Source organism: Astatotilapia calliptera, chromosome 2 (assembly GCF_900246225.1).
Source record: "Astatotilapia calliptera chromosome 2, fAstCal1.2, whole genome shotgun sequence".
Lineage (NCBI taxonomy): Eukaryota > Metazoa > Chordata > Actinopteri > Cichliformes > Cichlidae > Astatotilapia > Astatotilapia calliptera.
In genome coordinates, this window is record NC_039303.1 from 1,047,559 (window position 1) to 1,068,589 (window position 21,031).

General features: G+C 42.4%; 3 protein-coding genes across 5 annotated transcripts; 1 reads left to right on the plus strand and 2 right to left on the minus strand.

The window, feature by feature from the left end:
- LOC113030134 (short coiled-coil protein B-like) lies at positions 1-2,593 on the minus strand. 2 transcript variants are annotated; one of them, XM_026181301.1, is made up of 4 exons: positions 2,208-2,593; positions 1,954-2,022; positions 1,782-1,862; positions 1-916 (listed from the first exon to the last, which is right to left on the minus strand). In XM_026181301.1, the coding sequence occupies exons 1-4, from the start codon at positions 2,245-2,247 to the stop codon at positions 774-776; spliced, it is 333 nt and encodes a 110-aa protein (XP_026037086.1). In that variant the 5' UTR covers positions 2,248-2,593; the 3' UTR covers positions 1-773. The 2 variants fall into 2 exon arrangements, with proteins under 2 accessions (XP_026037086.1, XP_026037095.1); XM_026181310.1 differs by having other exon boundaries at positions 2,156-2,593.
- A 636-nt stretch (positions 2,594-3,229) lies between these two features.
- On the minus strand, positions 3,230-5,907 carry mgst2 (microsomal glutathione S-transferase 2). The gene is made up of 4 exons (XM_026181268.1): positions 5,759-5,907; positions 3,964-4,063; positions 3,511-3,663; positions 3,230-3,393 (listed from the first exon to the last, which is right to left on the minus strand). Exons 1-4 carry the CDS (start codon positions 5,817-5,819, stop codon positions 3,291-3,293), a joined length of 417 nt encoding a protein of 138 aa, XP_026037053.1. The 5' UTR covers positions 5,820-5,907; the 3' UTR covers positions 3,230-3,290.
- Positions 5,908-11,206: 5,299 nt separating this feature from the next.
- setd7 (SET domain containing 7, histone lysine methyltransferase) lies at positions 11,207-20,975 on the plus strand. 2 transcript variants are annotated; one of them, XM_026181088.1, is made up of 8 exons: positions 11,226-11,374; positions 13,565-13,694; positions 14,774-14,975; positions 15,077-15,266; positions 16,253-16,334; positions 16,430-16,547; positions 17,615-17,772; positions 20,033-20,975. In XM_026181088.1, exons 1-8 carry the CDS (start codon positions 11,278-11,280, stop codon positions 20,223-20,225), a joined length of 1,170 nt encoding a protein of 389 aa, XP_026036873.1. In that variant the 5' UTR covers positions 11,226-11,277; the 3' UTR covers positions 20,226-20,975. The 2 variants fall into 2 exon arrangements, with proteins under 2 accessions (XP_026036880.1, XP_026036873.1); XM_026181095.1 differs by lacking the exons at positions 16,253-16,334; positions 16,430-16,547; positions 17,615-17,772; positions 20,033-20,975 and having other exon boundaries at positions 11,207-11,374; positions 15,055-15,198.
- The last annotated feature ends 56 nt before the right edge of the window (positions 20,976-21,031 follow it).

A 21,031-nucleotide genomic window follows, 5' to 3' on the forward strand; every position in this document is an offset into this window, starting at 1 on the left:
ATAACCGGAGCAAATATAAAATGTAGTTTTTAAATGATTATTAATTATTTAAGGGAAATAAACGATACAAACCCACCTTTCTGTCCCTACTTATGGTTATTACCCCCAAAGACCAAATAACTGGTTGTGCAACAACTGCTGTCAATTATTTGTGTTAAGTGGCAACGAGTGTCTCACATCACTCAATCGGATCAAGTCGGGATTACTTTTCCCACATAGGTTGGTTTGCACAGCTTTAACATGTGTAACAATCATTTAAAAACTGCATTTTACTCATTTCAAAGTCTAACTTTTGATGATCTGTAACAAATATGTAAAGAAAATAAGAAATTAGGAAAGTGCTAAACACCTCACAGAACTGTACTTTATGAAATAGGACTCATTATGTGGGAAAAACAGCAAAGCATGTTTTCCTTCTGTAGACTTGCACAGATTTCAGGCACTCAGATATCAGAAGAGGATTCAGGCCAGCTGTCCTTCCTGACAAGTGTGTGTCAGCTCGTGAGTTAGGTTTAATATTAATGTGCAGCTCTGGATCAGGGCTCCCTTTCTTCTTTTTCTTCTGGACATTCTCTTTTAATGAATGCAACACTGGCCACTGCAGCCACATTACGAAAACAACAAATTCCCTTATTTGCACATGTTAGAGACAGAAACGGGTTTCAGGTTTCAGCAGTATTAAAGGGTCCGTGAGTCCAGTCCTCTGGTACGGTCTGGGCTCTGTTAGGGACGGTGGAGGGGTGGATTTAGGTCAGGCCTCTCTGAAGGTCTCCTTACTTTCGTTTGCTCTTGGTGTCAGTGGTCTGAAAGACACTGGAAGCCGACATGAGGTTCTCAATGTACTGACCCAGGACCTGGTTCTCCGACTTCAGCTTCAGGTTCTCTTCCTTTACAGCATCGACTCGGGCAGACAGGTCTGAACACGTCAACAAAAACATCAGTCAACCATACAGGAATGTGGAAACTACAAGGGTGGTAAACGTATTCATTACAGTTTAAAACATCATCATTATCCAAGAATCCATTAAAAAAACATTTAAAGCTCATTCATAGTTCAGCAAACACTGTTATGTTAGGTGCACCTATTCTGTGTTTCCTTCATTTCTGTCACACCTCCTGATCTTTCCACTCTCCAAACACAAAATAAATGTGTGTGTCTGTTCACACAACACATCTCAGTGCTGCACGTGCAACAGGGAAATTATATTTAACCATAATAAGAAGCTTTGTATTGATTCAGAAAGTAAGGCAATCGCTGAGGCCACCATCGACCACTGACTTGGCGTGAAACACCAAGGACTTTGTCCACACTGCAGAGACTGTAGGGTTGTGTTGAAGTCACCTTTCCCCACTGATGTTCAAACACTGTGCAACCAGAACTCTCAGAATGAGTTTCTACTATCAGCCAGACGGTGCAGAGTTCAACGGGCCAAACTAAGCTGGTTTAAAAATGAGGCTAAACAGCTCAAATCCACTCTGAGTGATGCAGTGTTGCTGTGTGTTATCAATCTGTGAACATTCTGCTGGCACAGATACATTTATGAGTAACATTCACATAGAGAAATCAACATTCTGATGCTTCCCACCAAAAGCCCATCTACAGTGCGTAAAGTTAGGGGCAACTTTTAAAAATGTAAATGCACAATTTCATCTACAAATCCCAGCGTGACATGAAGCTGCAACACGAGTCTAAGCCACCCCACAAGAAACCTTACAGTTTATATTTAAAGAATTCATTTTCCATTTTAGCAGGTAACAGCTGTGAGGCTGCACGTGCCTACCCTCTAAAGTGTGCTGAAGCTCCAACACCTGGTTGATGAGCCTGGTCTTCTCTTCCAGCTCAGCCTGGTTCTCCATGTCACCTGCAGCAGGCGAACGGAGCCGTCAGGCGCAGGAAAGAGTGAACATGCACACTGTGGAGGGGTGTGTGTGTGTGTGTGTGTGTTGTCTCACCATCCTCTGAGCTCATGGTGAAGTACTCGTCTTCCTTTTTGGAATGCAGGGCTGCGACTCTCGGGGACACTGCAGGAACATTTGACAGTTAAATATCTGTAAGTTAGCTTATCCACTGTTTGTAGCAAAAGCTACGCATGCTTGAAAACGACCGTACAGCTTTTCACACGTATGTTACACAACGTGATGAAATGCTGTTTACCAAAACTGCTCTGGGCAGCTGCCTCAGCTGCCACTTGGCAGTAAACGCTTACATTTTGTTGTCATGCGGTGCACACAATTCTTTTTAATCATCACTTTTGCCACACCTATAATAATAACAACACATTTTAACAAGAGTTTATTATTCTCAGCACACCAGTGCAGCGCCGTGACTAAGAGACAGTGCCTACAACAGCGTTAATAATGCTAACAGCTAAACCCTATGACCGCTTGTTTGTCTGGTATCGGACCCTTCTAAAGGTCACGTGAACCACGGGTATTTTTAAAACTGATCAAAGAGACCAGCTGGCCAAAGTAAACCACACCGTGCTAACAGTGTGGTGCTAACTAGCTGCTCCTATGCTAATAACCGTTAGCCGGAGGCTATTTAAAATTAGCTGCCACACGCAGTTAGGTATAAGCCGTAAAATGAAAGGACCCATACCCAGCGACGTGGAAAAACAAACGTTGCAGCGCTAAATATCGATAGGAAAATTAAAGACTAGCGTAATTCAGCACAGCTTGAATGTTCTCGGCAGTGCTAGAATTCATTGGCTATCATCAGGCACTTGCACCTCACAGCCGCCAGGGGGCGCCGTACACCCCGCTGGGACAAACAACAGAACGACATCATAGTTCATCTTTTCCCCCTTTTTCCACTGTTTGCAGTTATTTTATTGTACCACAGTTCTTGCCGGAAACAACACTTAAGGTGTTGCACACTTGAAGGTAAATCGCTTAAAGCCACTCCTTTTTTGAAGTTGGAAAATGCTGTTTTAGATAAGCTATGCAGGCCATGGTCACACAGTTAAATCTAACAGATATTTATGCTATTATATGTCTTTGTTCCAAGATTATATTAATGAATAAAAACCAAGCTAAAAGTATAGAGAAAGAAAATAGTTAACTCGAAAAGTAAAACTGAAAAGTTAATTGTAAATACACACATAGTATAATAATAAGGAAACATACAGCACTGAAACTAATTTAGAAACAACAACAACTGAACATGTAAACCTAGTCTAAACTATAAAGAACTGAAAATATAAACATTGGAAAATAATTTTATAAAAACTTCTACCAAATACAAATAACTTTATTTGTTGGTTTGCACAGTTTGATGACATTTTTCAAAGTTAGATAAGAAAGTATTTGTATAGTATTCCACGCAGCACTCCAATCGAACCCAGCAGAGACAGAATGCCGAGGACAACCAAATTCAGAATAAAGCCAGGTAACCTGCAAACCAGAAAGTACTCAGTCAGCGTGCTGTAATAGGTCAAACATCAGATACTTTAAAGTCAGCGCTGCCACCATGTGCTTTTAAGTATTTGATATTTTAGTATCATGAAAGACCTTTTCTTGGGGGACGTGATATATCCACTGAAATACATCTGTCGAGCGACCATGTACACTAGCCCTCCTGCAGCTGCAATCACCTCACTGAAGAAGGTACCACAGGTCCACATCGACACCAGGAAGAGAGGGTAGAACTCCACACAGTTCTGACTGAGAACAAACACAGGTAATGTTAGGACATCCTTGGAGCTCCACCTTGTCCCTACTCTGACTGCAGATCAGCTCCCTCTGCCACACTGCTGCTCACTGATTGTCAGCTCTCTTCTTAACCTAGCTTCAGAAACTCCTTTGAATAACTTCATGGTGTGGTACCAGTAAACTGTTTCTCCATTCCTCAGGCATTCTCTCCCATATCACTCTGTAATCAGACTACTACTTTAAAGTAGTCTGTTTAAACTAGTTTTACCCTTCAGTTCATTTGACTATAGCATTACAATCAGGTCTTCTTACTGTGCACGGAATGTCCTCTCAAATTCTGGAGGTCCAGTGACAACAGGAGGTACGATGTTGTAAGCCATCCTGGATCTTCCTACCCGCCGAGCCAGGTAGCCTGAGAGGAGACAGTGACAGAGGTTTCTTTACATGTTTCTTTATACAATTCACAAGTATATTTCCTATTTTAGCCACCTAATTTTGTTTTTTGCACAGTTTAATAAATTGTAGATTTTGTTTTCAAGGGATAAAATTGAACATTGGAACAAAATCCAAGCCATGAACTTCTCTCTGTAGACCACCATGATAAAACTGACCAAGCTCCATGAAGTGTCAGTTGAACAGCAGGCACTTCTCAGCTCCTCCGTCTCAAAGCAGATTCGTAGTTGTCCAAATGCTCTACAGAGTCTAGATTCTACCCAGAAGAATATTCTGAGCTTCATGGTGAGCCGTGGTGTTCGCATTATCATGTTTTTGACATTCTCCTCAGAATGATTCCACATTAGAAAATGCATCAACAACAGCCATGATCAAGAATTCCGGTTAACACTGGCCTGGTGATAGTTAAACCTGCACACAATTTTTCTGGGCGAAGAAACGCTTGAAGCCACATTAAAGGCCCACAAGAATCAGTCTGAAAATACTATAAGAATACTATAAAACACGGCAACATATACTGCTCAACATATGTGTAAAAAGTGGAGATTGCTCAGTATAAATCAATAAACTAGTATAAAGGGGAGGACCTTCTATCGCTGTGCCATTGAGAGCATCCTCACTGGATGCATCACCACCTGGTACGGCAACAGCACCGCCTACAACTGCAAAGCTCTCCAGAGAGTCGTGCGGTGCTCTGAACGGATAATTGGAGGTGAGCTTCCCTCCCTCCAGGACATCTACAGGAAGCGCTGCCTGAGGAAAGCAGGGAGGATCATCAAGGACTCCAGTCACCCCAGCCATAAACTGTTCAGACTGCTTCCATCAGGAAGGAGGTTCTGCAGCATCCGGTTCCGTACCAGCAGACTGAGAGACAGCTTCTTCCACCAGGCCATCAGACTGCTGAACACGTCATAGACACCTCAGCTTCACTACTGGAACTTCAACATTATGCACTCCATACTGTACAGTAATGCCACTGTTTTGCACAATATCCAACTAACAACCTCTGTATATTTACAGATATATATAAACAAATAATTTCCCCCAGGGATCAATAAAGTATTCTGATTCTGATTCTGATTTTATATATTTATTTTATTTTAACTCTATTTAATTTGTAAAATATGTGCACACACACATACACACATGTAGACATACATATTTAGTATACACATTCAGTAATGTGCATACACTCTTATATTGTACACATATTTCTTCATATAATTCTCAGATTTAGCCATTCTTATATTTGCTTATGTTATTGTACTTTGCACACCTCTGTTGCTTGTGAAGCTCGCACACAAGAATTTCACTCACATGTGCTGTACCAGTGTACCTGCACATGTGATGTGACAATAAAAGTGATTTGATTTGATAAATGCACACATTTAAAATAATAAGGATGTTGTTTGCATTTAGAATGTATGTGCTTTTCTGTGTGGGAAACCATGTTCAAGCTGCTGACAAGAGGAAATCCGCATCCTAGATGTGATCTGATGATCACTAAATGAGTGGAGTGCTAAGTGTAAAACTTGCCTAGTCTTGCTGTTGCACAGTACCTACACAGGAGTGGGAAACCACACCCACATTATTATTTAGTTGGGACAATACCTTGACATGCACAACATCCATTAAGCTGCTGTGTTTTACTTACCCATGTGCAGAACTGACAGCAGGGACACTGCAGCCAACAAAAGAGGGGAGTCCGCTTCCATCAGACTGTTGGGAAAAAACAGCCGTCCTCACAGTTTGCTCCTAAACACAAAGTCAGCTTTACATAACAAATAGGAGGTACTTCCTGGGGCAAAGGGACTTTAGCACATCCCACAAGTTGTGCAAGTAAGAAAGTCCCGTGACTCTTATGCAGCTAAAGATCTGCCATGAGTGGGCAGAACTCTCTATGAACTCTATCACTAACACTCCACAAGAAAAACCTGGCTAAAACTTTAATACCTGCTGTTAGTTTATCATCAGCATATCATACAGTCATATATGCACATGTATAAATGCATGCACAGAACTGAACAATTAAAGTGTGATGGTCCTTAATTAATTACAGTGGCTCGAGCTTCATTTATCATGCCACTGTATACCACGCACTGTTATCAGTGTGAGTTTATTCTGCAGGCCTGGTACTGTAGGGGGGGCATTTCTTAGAGCATAGTCCAGGGGTCGGCAACCTGCGGCTCCACGTGGTTTGAAAAAATATAAGTATTTAACTGAAGTGTATTTTATTTGTGTTAGTTCTTTTTTAACTTCTAGTTGTAAATTGGAAGATTCTCGTGGTCTTCAAATATCAAAATAAAATCATATGTTATTATCATCGCTCAAAATAAGCGTCACACTCGCATAAACCATATCAGCCGAAATGCCCTGCATTTATGGAGAGTGTCAACCCCAGGCAGGCCAAGTATGGAGCTTCGGATCCACATACGTATGTGAGCAGCTGTTTTCCACCATGAACTACGGTAAAAACAAACAGCGCTCACGCCTCACAGATGGCAGCTTACAGTCCTGCGTAAAGACGAAGTGACTTCGTACAGCCCCGATTTGCAGACGCTGTGCGCCATGGCAGACCCAGCGATGTTTGCATGTACATGCTTTTTTTTCTTTATTGAGCATTTTTACACATTGTTGCTGTAGCCACACAGTCGACACAACAGCAGAGAGAGCACAGACTTTAAGCCGGGGGGGGCTTGATTGCGGATGCCGCTCAGGTGCGTCCGCCTCCCCTGTAGCGTGCAGACCACGCCCCGCCACACACGTCAACCACTTAAAATAAATATTTATACAGATATTTTGCAAATATTTCTTTTTCTTTCTTTTTTTAGCAGTTGAGTGAATTTTTCCAATTACTTTTAAAATTCAGCTCAACGCTACAGTTTTTGTTTGGTATATGAATAATTTAAGATCAGCTTTTTAATTCATTTAAAAGAGACCTTCAACTGTCTTTCCTTTGTGTTATATTTTTTAAGAGTTCAAAATGTGTTCATTCCATAAATAAAATTTATTTTTCTCTGTAGCAGTTCATTGATTTCATAAGTCAAAGTCAAGTCAAAGTCAACTTTATTGTCAATTCTGCCACATGTACAGGACATACAGAGAATAGAAACTACGTTACTCTCAATCCCTAGATAAAATAGCAAATGAACATTTAAATATAAGAGTGATTAAAAAATGCAGGTAAAATAATTAAAAAGTAAAAATTTAAATAAATACAATTTTACATACAGTGGGGCAAAAAAGTATTTAGTCAGCCACCGATTGTGCAAGTTCCCCCACTTAAAATGATGACAGAGGTCAGTAATTTGCACCAGAGGTACACTTCAACTGTGAGAGACAGAATGTGAACAAAAAATCCATGAATCCACATGGTAGGATTTGTAAAGAATTTATTCGTAAATCAGGGTGGAAAATAAGTATTTGGTCACCTCAAACAAGGAAAATCTCTGGCTCTCACAGACCTGTAACGTCTTCTGTAAGAAGCTTTTCTGTCCCCCACTCGTTACCTGTATGAATGGCACCTGTTTGAACTCATCATCTGTATAAAAGACACCTGTCCACAGCCTCAAACAGTCAGACTCCAAACTCCGCCATGGCCAAGACCAAAGAGCTTTCGAAGGACACCAGGAAAAGTATTGTAGACCTGCACCAGACTGGGAAGAGTGAATCTACAATAGGCAAGCAGCTTGGTGTGAAAAAATCAACTGTGGGAGCAATCATCAGAAAATGGAAGACATACAAGACCACTGATAATCTCCCTCGATCTGGGGCTCCACGCAAGATCTCATCCCGTGGGGTCAAAATGATCATGAGAACGGTGAGCAAAGATCCCAGAACCACACGGGGGGACCTGGTGAATGACCTGCAGAGAGCTGGGACCAAAGTAACAAAGGTCACCATCAGTAACACACTACAACGGCAGGGAATCAAATCCCGCAGTGCCAGACGTGTTCCGCTGCTGAAGCCAGTGCATGTCCAGGCCCGTCTGAAGTTTGCCAGAGAGCACATGGATGATACAGCAGAGGATTGGGAGAATGTCATGTGGTCAGATGAAACCAAAGTAGAACTTTTTGGTATAAACTCAACTCGTCGTGTTTGGAGGAAGAAGAATACTGAGTTGCATCCCAAGAACACCATACCTACTGTGAAGCATGGGGGTGGAAACATCATGCTATGGGGCTGTTTTTCTGCCAAGGGGACAGGACGACTGATCCGTGTTAAGGACAGAATGAATGGGGCCATGTATCGTGAGATTTTGAGCCAAAACCTCCTTCCATCAGTGAGAACTTTGAAGATGAAACGAGGCTGGGTCTTCCAACATGACAATGATCCAAAACACACCGCCCGGGCAACAAAGGAGTGGCTCCGTAAGAAGCATTTGAAAGTCCTGGAGTGGCCTAGCCAGTCTCCAGACCTCAACCCCATAGAAAATCTGTGGCGGGAGTTGAAAGTCCGTGTTGCTTGGCGACAGCCCCAAAACATCACTGCTCTCGAGAAGATCTGCATGGAGGAATGGGCCAAAATACCAGCTACTGTGTGTGCAAACCTGGTAAAGACCTATAGTAAACGTTTGACCTCTGTTATTGCCAACAAAGGTTATGTTACAAAGTATTGAGTTGTATTTTTGTTATTGACCAAATACTTATTTTCCACCCTGATTTACGAATAAATTCTTTACAAATCCTACCATGTGGATTCATGGATTTTTTTTTCACATTCTGTCTCTCACAGTTGAAGTGTACCTCTGGTGCCAATTACTGACCTCTGTCATCATTTTAGGTGGGGGAACTTGCACAATCGGTGGCTGACTAAATACTTTTTTGCCCCACTGTATAACAAGAAAGCTATACAATATACAATATAATGGGTAAATGACATTGGGTGTAAACCAGGCAGAGTAGTGCAAGTAGGCAAATAGTGCAAATGGAGATTTAGTAATGTACGGTAAGAGGTAGTGTAACAACAGAGTCTTATGAGGTAATGGCAGTCCAATGCTCCACAAAGTGACTGGTAACTGGTGCAGGCCAGTGAGTGAGTCAGAGAGTGTGTGTGTTTGTGTGTGTGTGACAGAGTTCAGTGAGACCGTGGAGGAGAGAGGGGAGAGGGGGCAGAATCGGGAGGGAGTTAAGCTTCCTGACAGCCTGATGGATGAAGCTGTCCTTCAGCCTGCTGGTCCTGGCCTGGAGACTCCGCAGTCTCCTCCCCGACGGCAGCAGCTTGAAGAAGCTTTGCATTGGGTGTGTGGGATCAGCCGCTATGCAAAGGGCTTTTTTAGTGAGACGGGTGCTGTAAATGTCCTGGAGGGAGGGGAGAGAGACACCAATGATCCTCTCTGCAGCTCTCACTATGCGTTGGAGGGTTCTATGACAGGACGCATTGCAGGCTCCAAACCACACAGTGATGCAGCTCGACAGGATGCTCTCGATGGTGCCTCTGTAGAAAGTGTGCATGATGGGGGCTGGTGCTCCTGCTCTTCTTAGTTTGCGGAGAAAGAAGAGACGCTGCTGTGATTTCTTGGCCAGTGCTGTGGTGTTGTACGTCCAGGAGAGATCCTCTGTGATGCAACACAATACACAATACAGGTGTATACAAGGCATAACAATAACAGTGTTATCTTCATTTTAGATGACAAAAAGTATTTGCGGCTCCCAGTGTTTTCTTTTCTGTGGAAACTGGGTCCAAATGGTAGACAAAAGTCCGTCGAGACCAAGACCACGTAAAAGTGGTCTTGAGACCAAGACCGGTCTCGAGACATCCAACTCTACCAAATGGCTCTTTGGGTGTTGCTGACCCCTGGCATAGTCTGTATAAACTGCAATTGTATGTGAATGCTACGACAAAATATAATGTATGTATTTAATGTTTGAGAAATGAATGATTACATCTGTATGGGAGCTTTCACCACATATTTTTTGTTTGGACATAGTGGTGATTGGTTGATTTTAGTGGATTTGTAGGTGAAAGAAAATTGATAATGAGAAGATATTGGGTAGGTATGGACATGAGAGTAAGAGGATGACATAAAGGAATGTTAATGAATCAGGAAGTATAAGGAGGAAGTGAGGGCAGCTGTGGAAAGGTAGTGAGTCCTGATGATTTACATGTGGAGGTATAGAGATGTCTGAGAAACAGGGCAGTGGACTTTTTAAACCAGATTATTTAACACAGTTTTGGAAAGGACGCCTGAGGAACGAAGAAGAAGTGTTCTGGTACTGATCTTCAACAAGGATGCAGCTATAGGAAAATCAAGCTGATGAGCCATACAACGAAGTAGAAGCTAGAGAGGTGACGGTCAGCGAGCAGCAGTAGGGCTTCATGCAGAGAAACAGTGTTGAGAGAGTTCATGAAGACGTACAAAGAAGGCAGGTGTAACACTGAAGCTGCAAGTAGATGTAGGGAATGAGGAATGGTTGAAATACCAGGAGTCAACCATGTAAAGAGGCATTTTATAGAGAGGTGATGGAGAGATTGTTACAGAAGGATAGGAGTAAGAGTGAATGGGTGGATTTACAAAATGGCAGTAGGACCTGTTATGATGTTTGGTTTGGAAGTGATGCCACTGACAAAAAGACAGGTGGCAGAGGTGAAGGGGCTTTTCCCCTGGGAGTGACCGGCACTGACAACATTAGAAATGACCACATCAGAGGGACAGCTCAGGTGGACTGCTTTGGAGATGAAGCTGAGCAAGTTTGCACATGCATGTTGACAATGAAGTCGCCCGGCACAAGGAAAAGAGGAAGACCACACAGGACGTTCATAGATGTAGTAATGGAGGACACGCTGGTGTGACAGAAAAGGTTAGGGTGAGATGGCCTTTTCTTCTTCTTAGTGCAGAAAGAAGAAGAAAATGTGACCTTATAGCTATAATGGTTATTTTGTAGAAAACCCCACTTTGAGCAGCGACGGCTAAGAAATGCCATTAAATGTTTACAGAAATTCTTTATGTAAATGTTGGCTCTACTGGGGGGATCTAAGTGCACTGTCAGTTTATTTACTCTTATGATTTTTTTTATTAAAGTAAGCTCGTTGAGATTTCTTATTTTTAATAATAACCTACTAGTTTTAAACACGCTATATTTCCGTGCAAATATAATGAAATGCCCACGAAACGTGTGGCATGTGAAAAAAGGTGTCCCCGGTTGTCATGTTACCGTCCCCAAACGACGCCACATGGGTGGCAGGAAAAGCAGTCGAAGCCGTGGTGCGGTCACAGCGGTCTCCTGCAGCATGGACAGCGACGATGAAAATGTAGAAGAGGTTGTAGAAGGTACGTAACCTCTGCCATTCGTGCCGTGTACGCGTGAACGACTGCATTTGCACCGTGGAGAAGGTATTCTCAGCACTTTGGCTGAGTGGTGTCGATTGTCTTTAAACAAATCTTCATGAGTGGATCTGTCGGCGGGCCTGCTCGGGAGCTCGCAGCGCCAGGCCCTCTGTTTGACAAGGAGATCCGCCGGTCAGGCGCGTGAGGGCGGTGTGTGGGGTATTAGTGCTCCGCTGCCAGCGTGGCTGCTGTGTTTAGTCAGCAGGGCAGGAAGTGCAGAATGACACCAAATGTTACTTTTTGTTGTAGTGCTGCACTCGTTGCTGCGCGTCTTTGTTGTTAAACTAGCACCACCGTTACACGCGGGTTCTTTCTCCCTCGTTCAGAGGCTGGACTGAGATTTCACTGCGTCGGACTAAAGTAGTGCTGTCGCGTTAGGAGACCCGGGCTGAAAACTCCGCTGTGGCGCACACAGTGCTGAAAGCTACGGACCCGAAGCCCCCGTTAGCACGCAGCCCTCACAGAGCTAATCACAGTGCTCTTTCAAAGGAAACCGACTGGACACGCTGTAAGAAGTCAGAAGGTTTAAAAAGCCCCAACACCGCCGTAAAGGGTTTCTACCCACCCCGACTAAATAACTGCCCTCAGAGGTTGAAACGGTTTAACCCGTTTCCCTGACTCAGTACTGCTTTGCACGTTGGAAGTCTGGCCTACTGAATTCTGCAAATACAACGGTATCGTGTTGCGCTGCTGTTTGTTTGCCTCATTTATATTCTAGCTGTAACTTAGTTTCATTTGCTGTAATCTCAGTTATCTACTCACTGTGAGTGAGTAACGATTATGTACGAATATGCTGTCAACCAAACTCTCACATAACACATATTAAGAAATGTTATTGTTACTTGGTGGTTGGTTAAAAGTGTGTCGAGTTATTATTGTTGAATTTATTTATTTCCAGGAGTGTTGTGATGTGATTAGCACGTGCAAATGAAGCTTTTATTTCCACTCCAGGGACGTACTGATGCTTCCTTTTGCAATAAAATAGATTTTAGTTGGTGTTTTGTCGCCAGCATTGCCGTTTCATTTCCTGACTGAAGTAAAATATTGTAACTGGTTCCGTGTGTCATTAACAACTAATGGGAACTGATTGAATTATTCTTCTGTTCGAGTTTTCTTTGAAAGGAACTTTAGTGCAATTAAACATAGAGGAACAACAGTGTTTGGTGTTTAATTGCATTAGAGCCTGACTGATTTATCAGCAGGCTGATGATATTTGCTGTTTGCCGGATTATCGATGGCTGATAAGAACCTATAAATCCAATAAAAAGAAGAGATGGGAGAAGCACTCAACAACTTTGGGTGTTGATGTTGCAGTTTGTCCATCAGAGGGCACTCTTCAACGTCATTGCTTTTTAATTTGCATTGTCACGATCTTATCACAAAACCTGTGATATTAGAAACCCGGGTTACTAAATCACCAAATATGAGTATCAGTCTTTAAAGAAACAAAAAAACAAACCTTGTATCAGTTGGGGTTTAATTTCTATCGCCGTGTGTAATGACCAAGTGTTTCTGCTGAGCTATGTCAGCACCACTGAAGAAACCACCTGATGTAACCTGCACTGAACTTCTGGAACATTGAAGGATACTTAGTTTATTGTGAGGATTTTGAAAATAATGACCCATCTATGCTAAATAGACTTTAGGCATCATTTGGTTCATACTTTACAAATCACAACTGATGTTTTGGTTGGATGTAACGGTTAAAGCAAGAGGTTAACAAGTAAGTTGTTGGAGTAGACCGAGAGAGTAAAAAATAGAGATGTCACTGTTAGCAAAAGTGTCCAAAAACAAATTATTAGAGCTCTAGACTGACATGTCCTTTTAGCCAGGTGCCTCTGTAATCATCCACGGGTCTTGTTGCTGCTCCATGAGGGACGTGGCTAAAATGTAACAGTAGATACAGGAAGTGCTTTAGGCGTTTAAGAAAGGAGCTTGAGGACCTCAGCAGAAACCTTTACAGGCTTTATTTGTAGTACTCGTTTAAATCAGCTGAACATGCTTTGTTTAGTATTTTATGGTAGATCCATGAAAACAAATGGATGGGCCTATCTGGGATCTATTTCTATAACCTGATTTCATTAAAAACTCATCCTCATCACACTGAAACATTGTGTCTGCATGAACTTTCAGGTCCATTGGATGAAGATGGTCAGCCCCATGGTTTCTGCACTGTGACCTACTCGTCCAGTGATCGCTTTGAAGGACATTTCACCCATGGAGAGAAAAATGGCAAGGGCAAGTTCTTCTTCTTTGATGGAAGGTACTGTAAACATAACAAACTAAGGACTTAAATAATCTGTTAGGATCACTGATGGGGACGTAAATCTGACATTACTTGAATTAAAAACATTTACTATATCTGACCGCTGTCACTGCCAGATATGAAAGATGTATGTTCTGCATTTATCTGACAAACGCCTCATTATTGTGGATATATTGGTAATAATAAAAGAAAAGTACGATTATGCATGTGACAGCAGAGGACATGGCTTTGAGCAGCGGTCAGTTTCCTCCAAGGAGAAGAGTGTAACACTGCAGGAGCAGTCAGACGCAGGTATTGTGATAGTGTGCTGTGCGATAAGTGAACATCTGTGTTACTGCAGCTGTGTAATGGCACCTTTCCAAAGCTACATATGTATTTGCCAATAGAAGGTTTTGAGACTTACTTATTAATATTGTGTTAATGCATGTGTGCTTTTCAGTAGAAAAACAGAGTAAAGTTCTTGAGCATTACAGTTACAAACATTACTGGATTACAGGCAGCGGCATCAGAAGTAAACAAGAAAACAACTACTCTCCTCCTCCAAGTCCAAACATGCAGTACAACACATGACTGAGCGGCTTGCCCCGTAGATGGAATAGATTATTAATGGGACCATTGCAGATATACCAACACAGTCTGATTGTGGGCTGCCAGAAAACCTGTGACCAAACCTGTCCGATGTAATTACAAAACCATCACAGATGTAATTTCCTTTTAAAACTACCCCTAAAATTGTTGTGCAGTATACATTGAGTTATTTTATGCCATACCACCACTACCTCTCTCAAAACAATACCGCAGAAATGTGAAAAAGTTTTGTTTGTTCTTTTTTAATAAATGATATCATATGGCTGATATAATGATAATATTATGTTGTACTTTTTAGAATGTCAGCACTGGTTTTGTTTTTCAGGATTAAAGTTTGTCCTGAATAAGAAGGAACAGTTAGACAAACCTCAGAAAGAAATACTGGAGACATAAATAACCTTTGTCTGGCCCTATTCACCTTGAAGATTGAATTTAGACTTCAAATGTAAAAATCTTAATTGCAGTTGTCCTTCTTTTCCCTCTCACAGCACTTTAGAGGGGTTCTATGTAGATGATGCTCTGCAGGGCCAAGGAGTGTACACCTACGAAGATGGGGGCGTCCTCAACGGGACATATGTGGACGGAGAGCTTAATGGGCCTGCTCAGGAGTTCGATGGCGAGGGTCACCTGGTGTTCAAGGGCCAGTACAAAGGCAACAACCGCTGTGGGGAATGCTGGGTCTACTACCCTGTGAGTCAGCTTACTGTCTAACTTCTGCTTATACAGAACATAGCAGAAGTATTTCTAACCATGTGTATTGTGCATGTTGGCGTGTACTGTGGTGCGTCTAGGACAGAGGCTGTGTGTTTGGGGAGGTAAACGAGGACGGGGAAATGACTGGTGACTCTGTAGCGTATATCTACCCTGACGGTCGAACGGCTCTATATGGAAGCTTTGTGGATGGGGAGCTCATTGAGGCCCAACTTGCTGCTGTCATCTCCAACCAGACTGGGAGACCACGCTTCGAAATCAGCCCCAATAGTAAGGAGTGATGCCAACGTCCACATTTGTTTGTCGAGACTTTTGTTCAGGAGTTGATGCATTTAATAAGAAATTGCCCTTTTCCTAAAATTGATTATGTTGGATTTTCAAGATGCAAAAGGCTAAAGCGTTAATAGATGTGAATAAATAATAATACATTTATTATCAAGAAACTGTGTTATGGTATAATGCATGATGACATGGATTGTTTCAGTGCAATGTAATATACTGGAAACGTAATGATAGAAACCTCAATCATGTGCACGGGCAAGCTGTTAAATTGTTTAGCAGTTTAATAGCTTGCAGCTTGACAAATGGACCAGACTAAAACATCCCATTTCATAATTTGTACTTCCTGTGTGAAAGTCTCTCCTTTGCATTTTGCTGCACTCTGCCTGGACAGCTTTACTTTCTGCTCCTACCAGGTTTAAGAAGATTAACATATAACCAAGTTCACGGTCCATGGATGCTAATATGAAAGTTTTCGGTTGAGCCAAATTGTGAAACTGCGTTAAAACCTACAAGAGCTGATCTTATGTTCTTGAAAGCTTCCCCTTAAAGTTCTAAAGGATTTATTAAAACTGCTTTAAGTTATACACTAACTTCTTCACATCATCACTAAGTGCTGCTCCTCTCTCAGCTGGTCAGTGTCCAGAAACGTGAGACACAACGACTATTAATATTTAGGCTAGTTTCAAGAGCCGAAAGCCAGCAGGAGCCATGGATGCAACCGTTTATTTAAGCTGGCTAATGTGACTGAACAGTTCTGAGATATATGTAGAGGAATTACTGTCACTTTGGTATCATTCTAATTGAAGTTTGTTTTTTTACATTTCACTCATTAACCAGTGCTGCCTTGCATGTGCTGTCCACCACCCATGCTCGTGTCATTTCCTCTGGCCCTGGTTAATATGGTTCCACTTGTATTTCATGGAGAAAGGCCTGTGGTTAAAGAATCCCACTAATCTGACAATCTTCTTTTACAGGTCCTGTGTACTCGTATGACAAATCCACATCCACCTGTATCGCCACCCATACTCTGCTTCCAGATCCTTATGAGAGCCAAAGGTAGATACGTTTTATAGGAATCCTGACCAATCACATTGTTCCTCTTGAATTCGTGGTCAGTATTTCATTGTCTTACCCCTGCCTCTGTTTGTCAGAGTGTTTGTGGCAGACTCTACAATCAGAGGAGCAGGACAGGGACTTTTCGCCAAGACAGATGCTGAGGCCAACACTGTGATGGCTTTTTACAATGGAGTACGCATCACCCACTCTGAGGTATGAAACACAGACCACAAACAACGCACCAAGGTCATTAAGAGTCATCATGTAGCAGTTTCAAATATCCAGTGGCCTTGAGGTTTCCATTGATGAAGAATGGACCCACTATCGTTGTCCCCCATATACCACACCAAACCATCACTTTTGTTGTTCCAACAGTCATGGAGGGATTCATCCAGTGTGGGTTAGTGTCAGACCAATAGCGGTGGTTTTGTTTGTTAACACCATTCACATAGAAGTTTGTCTCATCACTGAACAAAATCTTCTGCGTGAACTGAGGGTCCTGTTCCAGTTTTTGTTTTGCCCATTCTGCAAATTCTGTGGCCGATCTGGGTCATCCTCGCTGAGATGCTGCAGCAGCTGGAGTTTGTAAGGCTGCCATTTGTGAGTAGCTGATATCCGCCGAAGGGATGTTGGACTAATGCCACTCTCCAGTGACAGCGGCGAGTGCTACGCTGTGGGTTCTTGCTGAATGAAGCTAGGACAGCCACTGATGTTTCTTCATTAGTGACAGTTTTCTTGCGTCCACATTTTTGCAAATCCAACACTGAACCAGTTTCACGAGCAAGCAGTTTGCTGACTGCAGCATGGGAGATGGGTGGTCTCGTAGGGGGTCTTGCATTGAAATGTGCTGCAATGACCCGGTTACTGCGTTCACCAGATATCAACACAATTTCAATCCTCACGTGTTAACCTCTTCGACATGTCAATGGCTGTGAACAAAGAGAAACTTGTAAATAACTCATGAAAGAATAAAGTTACATTGAAACCAAGCACACCATTGTTGTGACATTACCAATAAGTCTGATGTGTCACATGGTCCTCTTCCTATTGAAGAAACTAAAGTTGTATCCAAGATGGCCGACTTCTAAATGGCCACCATGGTCACCACCCATCTTGAGGAGTTTGCCCCTCACATATACTAATGTGCCACAAACAGGACTTTAATATCACCAACCATTCCCATGTTGTTACGCTGTATCCATATGAATGGCCCACCCTGTAGAATTATCCCCATTAAATGCGCTTGTGTTTTCTTTGTGTTTTTATCCGTGACTCATCAGGTGGACAGCAGGGACTGGGCACTGAATGGAAACACAATTTCACTCGATGAGGATACCGTGATTGACGTCCCTCAGCCATTTGGCCAGACGGACAGATACTGCGCGTCTCTGGGTCATAAAGCAAACCACTCTTTCATCCCCAACTGCAAATATGACCCGTGAGTATAAGCTGACAGGTTGACCAGCAGAGTCTGACATTTAAAAAAAAGAAGCCTGATGTGATTACAAATTGAACAGAAATAACCTCACTCAGACCAGCTGAAGACTTTCTGTAGTCATGCACCACCAATGTTGTTACTGCTCCCGAAGACATCAAGCAATCTTTGATGAGTTATACAGAAGGGAATTATTTTTAATAGAACTGTTTTTCCTCAGCTAGATCAGTGGTTCTCAAACCTTTTCATCATTCCCCACACATTCACGCCCCATCGAAGCAAAACAGTGACAGAAAGCTGCAACTTTATTTAGATAACAAAGTCATTCACAATGAATCCTTCAGTAATTTTTGTTTTAAACAAACAACTTTCATTTAACTATTTGAGGCTTTTGTCACTAGACTGCTTCATTAGTCTGCAGCACTTCTTCAAAAACGCAACAAGTTAAATAGAACGTGAACATTGCCAAACATGGAAAAATAAAGTTCAGTCTTAGTTTTATTAAAGAAAAGAAATCCAGAAACTTGTTCACAGAGATGAAAACATATAATTCAGTGAGAGTTTAATACTCTTCACTCTTAGTGGCTGCAGTGAGCCTGTTTCTGACTGCAGAGCTGTGCTGGGGCATGGTCTGCAGCTGCAGGGGAGACGGGCACACCTGATCAAGCCGATCACGCCAATCCCCAATCATGCCTCGCTGGCTTAAAACTGAATGAACTGGGTCCTGTTGTTGTTGATGTGTGTAGGCTGTAGCACAAAAGCTGCAGCCCAGTGTGTTAGTGGACAGCTGCAATAAGAAGTATACTGAAAATGTGAACACGTGGTCGGGTCTCTCGTGACCCAGTCCTGGTTTTCGGCACCACTGTAAACGATGCACGACAGACCCGACCACGTGTTCACGCTTTTCAGTGCACTTCTTCTTCTTCTTCTTATGGACACACGGCTGCAGCTTTCAGCAGATGTGCATATTATTAATCCTAATTAATTATAAATTTCTTTGTTCTGCCGTAAAAGTTAGTTCAGCACGACTTTTCTGCCAGGTAACTTGTGCCCCACCTGTCAGAACTGAGAACCACGGAGACAGTTTGAACAGTTCAGTGGTCATGCTGTCTTAATAACACACGGTGTCGTATAGTGGGGCTGGAGCCGTTTTCAGCTGTCGGTAGGTGAACAGTGAGCCATAGCCTGGACAGTGAACACCTGATTTGCATGTGGTTATTCCCCTTCCAGTAACAGCAAGTTAAAGATCAAGAGAGAAAAAAGTACATGTACCCCGCTTTAACCCCCTAACAGCAATGGTCCCATTAATGTTGTTATGGAAAATATCACATCAGCACCAGCAGTGGATTCTTTGGTTTTGGTTTTTTTGGGGGGCTAGTCAGTGTAAGGAGGCTAATGCTATATTCATATATACCTCTTGACACAGGTTGCAGTTATTCTGTGTAGTTGGCCACACTTGTACAAAGATGACAAACGATACAGCTGCTCAGGAAAGCCTGAGCTAAGAGCTCATTGAACTAGCGACATGTAGTGATTTGATTATTTTATTTTACTAAGCTTCAAATGACAAAAAGCTAACTTAGCATGTGAGCACTGTCAAGTTTTAAAGTTAAACCAGTAGTTGTTTTTATAAGCAAATATTAGCATTAGCAGCTTATATCTCATCTGTGTAGAGTAAACACTGAGTTCAGGGTCATCAATCAACCATCATTACTCTCATCATGCACACATTTATTTATTTACGTGTTCGTCTTTGTAAACCAGCAAGGTTTCTTTCCAGGAGCAGGTGCTTAGAGCATTGTTTGCCATCCCATTCAATAAAATAACCGTTGTACCATTCATGTGGAAGCTCCGTGTATTCTATCCTTGTGTTAGCCTGCGTTAGCCTGCTGCACCATCTGAGAGTACAATGTAGAAGTCTCTAAAACACAAAGTTAGATGCTTTGAGAATAAATTCAGGCACCTGTTTACTTTAGTTAACTTTAGTTAACTATTTTAAACAACACTTTCAGTCACTGCCACTTAGGGCAGTGGGTGATTCTAATAGGACCAGTCCATGGTACATCCTGCCTCCGGCCCTGTCTCATATCACCTTTCCTACACCAAAAATGTTCCAAAGATTTGCCCCGAGACCCAGTAATATACTAAGCATCTAACTTGTGGTACCATGACAGACGTCACTGTAGCATATCTCACAATGAAATCACAAAGTAGTGTTTCTTGCCTGACTTTGTGCATTTGTGTTTATCCTGGGTTTGCACAGGTTTGTCCATCCTCGTTTTGGGCCAATCAAGTGCATCCGAACCTTGAGGGCTGTGCAAAAAGATGAGGAGCTAACGGTTGCCTACGGTTACGATCACCAGCCAACTGGAAAAAATGGCCCGGAGGCTCCTGATTGGTACAAGCGAGAGCTAGAGGTGTTTGAGCAGAGAGGAGGGGCTCCTACTGGACAGTGAGATTGCAGATGAATACCTCTGGACAATTAAAACCTTCCCCTCTACCTGTGCTACCACCTTACAAGACTGCTGGAGCATTGTGGCAATTGATATTAGAGAAATATTTGCAAAGTTACCAAGTTTAGTATTCAAATGGAATACTACTTGAGCAATTCAGGATGATTGGAGGCCTCTCTCAGGCCAAAGAAACACAAGAACTATGCAAGAAACCAAATGATATTAGAGGAGACACATCTGTGGCTGGAGGCGCCGCTCTGTCTGACATCCTCTTCATCACACACACCCTCATTCAAGTCAAGATTTCTGTGCAATGATGACTTCCTTCAGTTTCCACTGTCTGAATCCTCACTCACTGTATGTGTCTTCTAGCTGCTGTTTACCTAACAGAGCTCCCCTCCAAACACCACTATTTGGACCCCACAGTCTTTGTGTCATCTGTTGCAAACTGTTCAGCCCACACTTCATTTGCACTAATTTACGTATCCCAATCTATACATTTCATAAAGTGTAACTTGACAGATCTGTTTACTTGCCGTACAGGATAAACATCACAGTGGCTAATTTATTTCTAAGATCTGAAGTGGTTAGGTACTGTACGCCCTGAGCTTTGTAAAGGGCGTTTCTAATCCAAGAACTTTGGGAGAAAATAATGGACTGTCTGCCATTACTCACCTGTGAGCTTGTTTCACTTTTCTAACCAAACTATCTGTGTGCATATGCTCTCGGAAATAAAAGTACAAGGTAAGGAAACCCAGTCTGCATGCATCATCATCTTAAGACACAAGAATGGAAAGTTTTGACTTTTT